The 12201-nt window shown below is 37.1% G+C and overlaps 1 protein-coding gene across 8 annotated transcripts in view; it reads left to right on the forward strand.

The window, feature by feature from the left end:
• Window positions 1-12201, forward strand: part of LOC129649902 (histone H2B 1/2-like) — a 251629-nt gene that overhangs the window by 124878 nt on the left and 114550 nt on the right. For 2 of the 8 annotated variants that reach the window (XR_008713419.1, XR_008713417.1), the window contains exon 5: window positions 5988-6078. The exons of 3 other annotated variants lie outside the window; for them this stretch is intronic. Coding sequence is in view for 2 of the 5 variants with exons in the window: in XM_055577871.1 (XP_055433846.1) it covers window positions 2507-2538 (32 nt within the window). In the remaining 3 variants the exon portion in view is untranslated. Of the gene's footprint in view, window positions 1-2380; window positions 2539-5987; window positions 6514-12201 lie in introns of those variants that run through there. 3 more of the 8 variants (XR_008713415.1, XM_055577871.1, XM_055577873.1) reach the window with 3 other exon arrangements.

Genomic DNA, 12201 nt, shown 5'->3' on the forward strand with positions numbered 1-12201 from the left:
CAGGCAGGAACACACTGGAATGGGTTGCCATTTCCTCCTACAGTACGGATGTCCTCCCTGTCTTGAACCTCCCTTCCACCTCCCACCCGTCCCATTGCTCTAGATTGTCACAGAGCACCGGGTTTGAGCTCCCTGAGTCATAGAGTCCCACTGGCTCCTCAGTTTCTTAGTGGTGTGTTGTGCCAGCAGGTAGGCTGTTAGCGTAAAGGTTATCTGCATGCATCTCTTGTGGTCAGACTGGAAGAGAGACATGGGAAGATAGGGTTATGGTTAGACTTAGGGTATTGTTCTGACAACTTTCATAAAGAAAAGAGACAAAACATGGCCTCCTGTGGATGATGTCACAGAGGGTTTTCTAAGGCTAATTGTAGGACAAGTGTATGAACTGAATTCTGCTTCCTCTGAATTTGTCTATGGCAGAGTGATCATTAATCCTTCTTCTAGCTGATGTAAGAGTTAGGTGGTATCGTTAAATGTCTGACACAGGTCTTGGTATATTTAAGGTGCTTCATTAACAGTTAATCCTTAATCTCCCAACTTCCCTTGGACGAGTCTACTGCAGCTGGAACATTAAACAATGCATTGGGATCAGATATGTCTCGTTTCCAGCTTCTTCTTCACCTGGGCTGCTTTCCATAGTGGGTGACGATGGGGAGTGTTCAGATACATGAAATATATTGTCAGCAATCATCACAGCAAAAGTCTTTTAAGAAACTGTTTGGTTTAAAGATGATATATATACAACATGTTATATAAATTTCATGGCCAAGGTCTGACTGGATGTAGGTATGAATTATATTCCATTAACATGATTATCTTCATTTCATTTTACCTCTAAAATCCATTTGCTAATGAACAACCCCCCAATCATGTCTCCATCAGGGCCCAGTGAGAGATCTGCACTGGGCCTGCCATTAGTTGCAATAAGTGAGCACTGCTGCTTTGTGTTTCTACGTTGCAGGCATAATTCAGTTCTGCTGCTGTCCTTGGTCCTGATGTGAGGAGGCACACTGTATCCTCCCATTGCCCAACACCCACCTTATCCTGAATTCATGTATTATTTGGTTTTCGTGCTCCAAGGCAGTCCTGATTGTCTTGAGTCAGCCTGTTCAGTTTTGAACTCTCTCCCTCCTCTTTGAGGCTTCCCTGATAGCTCAGTGGGTAAAGAATCTGCCTGCAATGTGCGAGACCCTGATTCGATTCCTGGGTCAGGAAGATCCCCTGCAGAAGGGATAGGCTACCTACTCCAGTCTTCTTGGGCTTCCCTTGTGGCTCAGCTGGTAAAGAATCCGCCTGCAATATGGGAGACCTGGGTTCTATCCCTGGGTTGGGAAGACCCCCTGGAAAAGGGAAAGGCTACCCACTCCAGTATTCTGGCCTGGAGAATTCCATGGACACAGTCCATGGGGTTGCAAAGAGTCAGACACGACTGAGTAATGTTCACTTTCAGTGGCTCAGTGGTAAAGAATCTGCCTGGCAATGATGGAGATGCAGGTCCCTGGGTTGGGAAGATCCCCTGGGGAAGGAAATGATAACCCACTCCAGTATTCTTGCCTGGGAAATCCCATGAACAGAGGAACCTGCTGGGCTATAGTCCATAGTGTCACAAAAAATTGGATATGACTTAGCAATTAAACAACAACAGCCTCCTCTCTGAGACTCAAAACTAGTCTGGTAGGCCAAACTGAGGATAAGAGTATAGCTGGACAGAGGCTATATCATGATGACAACCAATGGCATTTTACCATTTTCTCACATTCATGGCTTAATTATTTCATTCTTTGTGTGTGTGTATATGTAAAATTGAGCAAACGGATATGTTAAGAGGATGGTTAAGTTAGATGGTTAAGCATTTAATTCCATGCTCCACATTCTAGACCTGTCCAGTTTCAAACCTAGACCGGTTAGGATACCATGCTACATCTCTTAGAGAAAGCTAAATCAGGGGATACTGTTTCAGTGACTAAACTATTTTTGTGCTCAATCATTATTTGATGTAAATTCTATACTGTTAGCAAAGAGGACTATTTTAACTATTGAATATAATCTTTGAAAGAGTAATAATGTAAGTATTGATGGTGCATTTTCCCATCTATTGCAAAGAGGTTACATTAATGATTAACAAACAATCTGCAGGTACTGAAAAGAGAACATTATATTAGCCAAAAAAAAAAAAAGGTGGTTTTCTTCAGAGAAAGGTAAAGAAGCTCTGGCTGCTTTGACTAACTTCTGTTCAACATAAATTATGTGATTTGATATTACTGTAAAAATTTTTCTTTAAGAAATTACAAGCCAATTTTTGCTGTTATATTGAAATTAATTGTTAATTATAAATTTTAGCATTTCACCTTTTTTTTTTTTTTTTTTTGCTAATATACAGAGAGCATCTGACCATTGCCAAAACTCTGGAAAACAAATTGAGTTTAGGGAGGTGCAATTTGTGAAATTATTGTCAATTTATTAAAATTTATGCTGACTTGGAGGACTTCTTTTCTGAGACTGAATTATGGCAAATAATGCTGGCTGTTTTGCACATCGGTAAGGCTTTATCTTATTTCCTTTCTTTGTATACTGAATTGAGATTCCAAAATTCTGTATGAATTCTTTTTAAAGTCTGCTGCCATATATTTGTTCAGTTGCAAGTTCTTGGATTTTACACTGTGCCTTCCTTTTTGCTAGTGGTTATGAAATTACAGTTAATTTGACATACAGATACTTTGCAAGGGAAGGAGTAGAAACTTTCTTGTGGTTACTGCATCCTACTATAATGCAGAAAAGAGGAATTTTGAAATCTGGTGGCAATCAGTTCAAACTGTGGATTTCCCATTTGTTTGCTGTATGACCCACTTCCCCCAGCACCTCATTGCCTTTAGGTATAAAATGACAGTGAGTCTACTTACCTCAAAAGGAAAAAAAATATTTTGGAAAAGTTAAAGATGTTTTGACTCAGCATCATCTCCAAAATAGAAAAGTAAAATGTTTTTCTCTGTCTTCTTCTTGAAGGCAAACTCACTTTTCCAAACCACCCAACTGCCATTTGAAAAATGATTTTTTCCCATTATCAGAGGAGCTAATGACCAGTAAAATGGAAGGTGCTTAGTCTTTTTACAGAAGGAGCAGTTCTGAGAGACACAAGATGGGTCATAAATGCTCCTTGTTTGCATAGATGGAACAATGGGCCAGTTGATGGATGTTCTTAAGGAACTCATCTTCAACTCAGGATTTTGATGGTTAGGATCTGAATAGTACCTTTTCTAAGCACTTAATGCATTGTTGAGTACATGCAGCTGGTTACTGAATATACTTGCTGAATGCATTTTAAATTATCAGAAGTACACTAACTGTGTGTGTGTGTCTAAGCATGCATATATTTTAATGCGATATTTAATATTTTTCTGTTTGTCCCAAAGAGAACACTGTAATATTTCATGCGGTCTTTGAAAATAAAAGTGATTGAAAGCCTTATTCGTAAGAAAGACAAATATCATATGATTTCACTTATATGTGGAAACTAAAAAAAAAGGTACAAATGAAACTGTTTACAAAACAAAATAGAGTCACAGATGTAGAAAACAAACTTACACTTACCAAGGGAGAAAAGGGTAAGGAGGGATAAACGGGGAGGTTGGGATTGACATATATACACTACTATATATAAGATAGATAATGATTAAGAGCCTACTGTATAGCACAAGAAACTCTACTCAGTACTCTGTAATAACCTATATGGGAATAGAATCTAAGAAATAGTAGATATATGTATATGTATAACTGATTGATGTTGCCATACAGCAGAAATTAATACAACATGGTAAGTCAACTATACTCCAATAAAAATTAGTTTAAAAAAATTTAAATGAAAAAAATGTATGTTGCAAAATTATTTAAAATTGGGTTAGTTAATAATTAGTAGACAATGCTTAGGTTAATTACTCTTTACCTTTATAACAGGAAATGAAAATATTTTTAAAATTTTGTGTATATTGTAAAGACAAATAGGAAGAAAAAAAAGATGTTTGTGCCTTGAGGATGTTGCAAAAGTGCTTCCTGTCATAAAGATAGGAGACGTTTGTTTTTTCTTTGGTAAAGCCCATTAGCTAACAGATGGTCACCTCAATTGCCAGGTAAAGTTAGGAACAGTTTGTGACAAATGGTGCTGTCAAGTCATCTTATTTGAGGACTAGTTATTATTTATCTTGAAAATGTGTGTGATGGGTTGTATCTGCTTGGCTGTATAAAAGGGTGAGATGTCTTTCTGTCTTTGCAATCCCTTGGCAGATTGCTTGCAATGCAGATCACATTTTGGTTAAATGGTTATTCAATAATACAAGTGTCTTCTTTCTCTTCTGTCTTTGTTGGAGAGGATTTTGGGGTTAGGAGAAGATATTGTTCTTAATTGTATTACCCCAACAAATGTCAAGGTCTCAGTAATGTAGAAAATATGTATGAAAGTGTAAGTTAAAATCCATATAAAATTATATATACATGTATTTTTTCATATATATCCCCTACATCTTCAATATATATAAAAAGACTAGAAAGGCATGCACACATTTTTTAAAAGGTGGTATTATGGGTGATTCTTATGTTCTTATAACTGTTTTCAATATTTTCCTGTAATTGCACACAGTACTTCGAAGGCTAGGAAATTATTATTTTTTTAAATTTGATCTTTTTAAATGATATACTAGAACTTGAGTGTAATCATCAAATTCGTGAGAATAAATTGCATCTCTGTTTTTTTTTTTCCTTCTAAACATTGCACATGTCTCAGAGAGCTGTTATTCATGCATTGTGGAAGAGGCCTTGTCTTCAGAACTGAGGAAAAGAAGTCGTGGGTGGGAAACGTCAGTAAGCTTTTAGACGAATGGTCTCATCTGACGGTTGAGCACGTAGAGTAGACATCGTCCATACACTCTGGCAAAGGAGAACAGAAGACAAAAAGTTGTAAGGAAGTAGGCAGAAAATATCTTTCAGCTATTGGGTATCATGTTACCTCGGCCCCCCTGTTGAGCTTCTCTCCTAGTGACCACATCAAAGGTAAAATAATAGATGATTAAAAAGAGGGGACTCCTATGACTGTGCCAATGACAGCGATGAGTTAAAAGCAGAAAAGAGCACATGGATTCTGGCACAGGAGAAAATCCAGTAGCAACCCTCCACAGGCAGCAAATAATTTGTTTGAGTGCATAATTAATAGATTTGTCAGAAAGTACTTAGATTGTGAAATATTGCACGTAGCCCTCTTTCCAGATGGATTAAGATGAATGGGTCCTCCAGCAGCGTATGAAACCTCATTGCTCAGCGGCTGGAGAATTGCTGCATCTAGAGTTGTTTGAATCTCTGCCTCTCTGCACTCTACTTTCTCTTTCCCTGGCTGCAGGGGGAGAAATGAATAGAATGCTTCTAATTCTGATATTGAATGGTGTCCTTTACCTAAAGGGCATCCAAGCAGACAAAATTAAATCAGATGCTCAATGGGGGAAACTTTCCACTAAGCAGGAATTTAAAATAGGGAAATGTATTAACATGTTGAAAAATGGGTAAATTAAGCCGATCTGTGGATCAGAGGTGTGACTTTTCAGCAACAAGCCACAGAGGTATTTTATGTGCAGTTGCCTGCACATTGAGAGGTGACACATGCCTTCTTTACCCTTGGAAATATCCGTGTAATACATACCTGGGGGACTCATATAAATTGGCTGGTTTAAAACAGTAGGATGAGAATCCAGATTCTGTTTCTTTTTAGACTAGAGTCGATGTGATGGAATTACCTATCAGCATTTTCCATCTGAGAATTCTTGCAAAGGATGATGATTCTTGCCTTAATGAGTGGAGGAAAAGCTCTGTTATTTTTGGTCCCCAGAATGGTTAAATGAAATTGTTTCATTTTCCAAGCTTTCGTTTATGGTAAAAATTATGCTATGTTTTAAGGAAAATGGACAGTGTTTTTAGGCTTTTTTCTTTGTTTTGTTTTTCTCTTTTAGTAAACAGAGGAGATGGAGACAAGGGCCAGCATCTCTCCAGGGACCTGAGGCCACGCTCTCATGTTACTCTTTAGTCTTTTCTCCTGAGCAGGTACATAGCAGAGCCAAGGTCAAAGCAACTTCTCATCTCAAGGGGAGGGGCTTTTAAAAATGATTGGTCCTTAGTGGCTTGTACAGATTATTTGCTAGGGCAAACCACTGTGAATAGTACTGCTGCTGCTGCTAAGTCACTTCAGTCGTGTCCGACTCTGTGCAACCCCATAGACAGCAGCCCACCAGGCTCCCCCGTCCCTGGGATTCTCCAGGCAAGAACACTGGAGTGGGTTGCCATTGCCTTCTCCATGAATAGTACTGCTGCTGCTGCTAAGTCGCTTCAGTCGTGTCCGACTCTGTGCGACCCCATGGACTGCAGCCCTCCAGGCTTCTCCGTCCATGGGATTCTCCAGGCAAGAACACTGGAGTGGGCTGCCATTGCCTTCTCCGTGAGTAGTACTAGTAAGCACTTAATAAATTGTTAACTGTTATTTTATCTTCCATTAGAAAGTATTGACTTATCTCCTAAATCACTGAATTAGATTCTTTGAACGTGTGGACTTAAAACATAGTTACAACTTAAAAGTTGAGAGTTATATTTTATTCAGTGGGAATTTTTAGGATTTCAAGCTTGGGAGACAGCATGTCAAGTGACCCTGAGAAAACTGCTCTGAGGAGGTGAGGTGAGGAGCCATGTTACCTAGAAGTTTTACAACAAAGGGCAGGTAGTCTAGACATCATAAGATTACTGTTAATTAAAGAAGACCAGATAACCCAAGTTAAGGAATTTAGCACTTTTTATGTATGGGAAGAGTCTGGGCTCACTGAAATCGTTCCTTTGATATGTACCTCAGCTATCTAGGGCCAGTATCCTGTTTTCCCATCCTGAGCTTCCTCAGGGGTCACCATGGAGAGTGGCTGTGGTCTGATTGCTGCTAGATGGCAGGTATTCTTCTTTCTGAGTTCCCTCAGGGCTCACCAAGTCACCGTCCATGGTGGCTGCAATCGCTGATGGCTGTCACATCCTTGTTTACTGAAACGGCAGGAGATAGTCCCTTTCTCAACTGTTAGGCCTGAGAATCAGCATTCACCAAACTTGTTTGGGAGTACTTTTACATACTAAGACCTTAGCATCTTTGGCTATATGAGAAGTGGAATGTTTTATCCCTTCAGCCATTTCTGGACCACTGCTTGGAACCTGAGCCAGGAGATCTCTGATAAAAAGAAAAGAGATGGATAGACATGGTTTCAGAATTTAGAGAGACTTTTCAGTTATGTGTGGTTTGCTGCATTAATTTTTATTTATTTACCCATTTAGTTATTTTTTCTGGTTTTCAATAAATATTTCTTGAGAATCTGTTCTGTATCAGATACTTGGTAAATTCTGGAGATATGAAGGAAATAAGATGTTGCTTTCACCATTTGCTCTGGAATCCATCCAGGTACAAGTTCTCTAAGGCTCAGAAAGCATAGTTGACTCTCAAGTCTGATGGGGTTCCTGTCTCAGGACTCCTGCTTTTACTTATTTTAGAAATTTCTCTACATTGACCTTCTGAAGTTTCTGAGCCTCAGCTTTCCTATACGTCTTTGCTTTTTTTATTTTTCCTTTGGTTTCTCAGGCCTAACAGTTGAGAAAGGGAATATCTCCTGCCATATCAGTAAACAAGGATGTAACAGCCATCAGCGATTGCAGCCACCATGGACGGTGACTTGGTGACTTTTTTTTTTAATTTTGATTGCTTCATTATCTCAGAGGTTGGGCAGTTGGGAATTGACATGAGGGAGGAGAAGAAATTATATAATGTTACCAGAAAATTCAATAAATGAAACTAAGCCTTCATTTAAGAAAATGTGTTTTAGATCAGAGAAATCTAATAACTAGGGATCTCAATAGCTTGGGATATACTTTAAGAGCAAATTAGTATTAAAATAAAAAATGGACACCTGTGATATTTTGACATCACTTCAGTGTAAGGAAAAATGCAGGAACTTACTTCATGATAAATTAGATTTATTAAATATCACCATTTTCTGTTTTCCCATAATTTGCTGGTTAGAATCAGATAGAACTCTGGATTTATTCAAATAAATATAACCATGATGCTGAAATCCTAGAAGTCTAGTCAAATAAATTACCTTGACACAGGGGTTTCTGATAGATGAAATAAAAATATTCTGGAAATAGAAGAATTGTGGGCATTAGATGACCTTTTTAAGTCACTTTGGGAGAAAAATTAAATGGCAAATGAATTCTAATTCTTATCTCTCTCAATATATCACAGCAAACTATATGGAAATATATTCCCATGGTAAGCTAGAGGGAATGGCTTAATGATTTAAAACATCAGGTTTGCAATGATTAGAAACCATGGAACAGTCGGTTTGAATATCAAAACACTTAGCTTAATCTTCCCTCCTTCCAAAACATGTCAATAGAATATCTAATTCAGGCTGGGGGTGTGTGCGTGTGTGTGTGTGTGCATATGTTATAAATGAAGTGATACCCTGACAGAGCAAAAGATAAGGAGTTTTAGAGAAGTAAAAGTTTCAAAGGATTATTTTCTTTGGAAACAATTGTTCTCCTTTTATGATTTCTGTAAAGCACTTGATAAAGCTGGGAAAATTCAATGTTATTTCTCCATTCCAGGAGAGGAAGCTTAGATGTCTTTGCATAATGTTCCAGTGTCCATTTTTAATTAACCTCAAAGAATCGTGAGAATATGTGATCGTCTAAAGGGCTTGCTTGATGCCTAAGCCCATTGCACATGATAAAATCATATATTCTCAGTCTAGGGAAAGAGATGCTGAGGGTGACAGTTCCTCTCAAAAACATCAAGGTTTTGAAAGACCTTGAAAAAAATCAATAATCATCTAGTGGTATATTAAATGCCTGTGCAGCAAATGTAATTTTTAGATATAACTATTGCAAAAAATTCCTAAAATATAACCAATTTAGGTGTAAATTGTGTCAAATAGGCATGACTGGGTGCTAGAGAAGATATGGATGCACACTATGCTTTCTGCAGATCAGAAATCCATTTTCTCCTTCGATGTGTGAAGTTTGGTGTTTTACTCGGTACAAAAGTCCTACCAGTTTTAAAAATCAGAATATATCAATTTAAGAGCCTAGTATCATGAGGAACACTTATAAAAGTCCTCCCTGTAACTCCAGGCAAACAAGTATCAGTCAAAAATCAGGCAGGAGACATTGATCTTACTTTAGCAAAGCAAACTGCCTGAATTATATAGTCCAAGTCATCCTTAGAAATAGAAAAAATAGAGGCTTAATTTGATCATTTGCATTCTTTGGTGAAGTTTTCATCCTTGAGGACCTAAATTTCAGTGCCAGGAATAAATCATCCTGCCCCACTGATTCAGATGATAATAAATCTCAGCATCCATGTCAGTAGTTAACAAAGTAAAGGCAACTCTTTTAATGGTTTTGAAAGGAATCCAAAGTAAACTTCTGTTAACTCTTCAAAGAAATGATACCTTCTCTAACCGAATCACCTTTAGTGTGATAGCAGCCTAGTTTAAGAAGGAATCTTCGGAGGAGAGCCCTAGATATGTTTTTAAAAAAGTAAGTAAAGTGAAGTGAAAGTCACTCAGCTGTGTCTGACTCTTTGCGTTCCCGTGGACCATGGAACTCTCCAAACCAGAATACTGGAGTGGGTAGCCTTTCCCTTCTCCAGGGGATCTTTCCAACCCAGAGATTGAACCCAGATCTCCCACATTGCAGGTGGATTCTTTACCAGCTAAGCCACAAGTAAGATAAATTTTATTCTAAAAATAAAATAAAAATATTCTTATTGAAGAAAAATTAGGAAAAGTTAGATGTAGAAAGAAGTATGCAACAAAAGTGCAATTCCTTCACCAAGAAACAACTCTTAGTAATATTTTGGTATACATCCTGTTACCCAAGGAATTTTTCTTGAAATTCTGGATTATTTCTATGTGTAAAACACTATAAATAACACACAAAAAATACTATGTATTCACAACTCAGATTTACTAAAAATGAACAGTTTGCCATAACTGCTTCAGGTGTTATTTTTAATTTCAAATTTTCCAATCTATTATTGAAACAAAGTATAACTCTCTCTTTGCTATCCCTCTCCATGGAGATGTAGCTACTGCCTTGACCTGAATATAATTTTACGAGAGACACATGTATCCATGACCAAACAATATAGAGTTCTTATTTGCATGTATTTACATTTTACATAAATATATTGTATATGTTTCCACATCTTTTTTTCACTCATAATTATTTCCCATATTCATCTGTTTAATTAGGTAATATAGCCCTTTCATTTGAACTGTTTTAAAATGTTACACTGTATAAATATTAGTCACTTAGCTATTCCCCTATTGATGAGTACTTAGGCTGTTTCTTTTACCTTTTTAATATACTATAAATAATGTTTTAATGCCTATATTTGTGCAAGCATGCACACATTGCCTATATTTAATAATACCAACTTGTTCTCAGTAGTGGTTATAGAGTAGATAATCCCTCTGGTTATGGAAGCTGGTTCATCCTCTACCTCCTTGTCAGCAGGTGGTATATTCAGGTTTTATTTATTTCCCTATAGCTCTCTGCAGTAATGTGTTACCTTAATGTCATTTTAATTTTTTGTGTCTCAGACTACTAGTGAGGTCAAGTGTCCCTTCATAAATATAATGACCATTTTTATTTCCCCTTTTATTGCCTGTCATATTCCTACAGTTTTCTTCTACAGAAGTCTTTGATTTCTGTATTGATTTCAATGTACATATTAACCAATTAATTTTGACAATTTTATGCCTTGAAAATATCTCTCAATCTGTTATTGATTTTTAAACTTGGCACATAGTTTCTTTGGGTACATTAAAAATAATATATCCATATTTACAAGTGTTTTTAATTTATGGTATGCACTTTTTATGTCTAAGAAATCCAACTCCATCCCATTATCATAAAGATTTTCTCCAGTATTTTCTTCCAAGAATTTAAAAGTTGTTCTTTTTCTTTTCACACTAATTAATGTATTTTGTTTATATTATTTTATTTGTTGTGAAGTAGAGATTTGCTTTACCATATATACAAATATTAGCCTAAAGCCACTTCATGATTAGAGTATCACTGTGTGTATGTTTTTAAGAAAGTTAATTTTGCTATAAATACTTAATTACTAGATACACAGAGTTTTCATTATTTTAAATAAGTTCTGATCTCAATGGTGAATTCTTTAAAACATTAACTACTGGAAAGTACTCTTTAATTTCTAAGGTTTTTGTTAACCCTCCATTTTTTTTTGTTAATTTCTAGTTTATAACATGATCATCAAATAACCTATTCTGTAAGACAGTTGTTTACTATTGTTAAGACTTCCTTTGTTGCATAGTTTATACTCAATTTTTAGGGATTATTTTTCTATGCTTAAAAAGAATAAAACTGCTTTTAATGATGCACAAAGTTCTGTAATTCAGGCTTAACATTTTATAAAAATTTGATGCTATACACCAAATCCATGCTATTACAGTTAGAACAGCTATCTCCTAGAAACTAATGGAAGCAGCAGATAACAAAAGTAATAAGAATACAGGCTTTTTGCATGTCAGTATAAAAAGCTTGATCCTATGGATGTATCTAAAATCCTCTGACCTTTAGATTTGTTCTTACCAAGAATAAGTGACATTCACAAAATGTCCATATACAAGGCCAAAATGAAGATACTGTGTATCCTGAATAGCAGGTTTCATACAGCTGTAGATGTGATGCAGAAGTTCTGTAGGTACTGGAGGGAGCAGAATAACATAAAGTAAATATTGTGCCTTTACCATGAGAAGGGAATGCTGTCGCTTCCTCCCATGAGGCTTGATCTAATCAAGTGGGAGACTGGGAGAAGATAAGCAGTTACGGTGATTCAGGACATGCTTGCTGCTGCTGCTGCTGCTAAGTCGCTTCAGTCGTGTCCGACTCTGTGCGACCTCATAGACGGCAGCCCACCAGGCTCCGCCGTCCCTGGGATTCTCCAGGCAAGAACACTGGAGTGGGTTGCCATTGCCTTCTCCGCAGGACACACTTACCTCACAAAATAACACCTGGGTTAGGGATAGAGCAGCCTATGGAACTAGAAACGGACGGTGGAAGATTTCAGCAGCCACGTTGCTCCCTGGATGTTCTCAAACCAGTAGA

Source organism: Bubalus kerabau, chromosome 4 (assembly GCF_029407905.1).
Source record: "Bubalus kerabau isolate K-KA32 ecotype Philippines breed swamp buffalo chromosome 4, PCC_UOA_SB_1v2, whole genome shotgun sequence".
Lineage (NCBI taxonomy): Eukaryota > Metazoa > Chordata > Mammalia > Artiodactyla > Bovidae > Bubalus > Bubalus kerabau.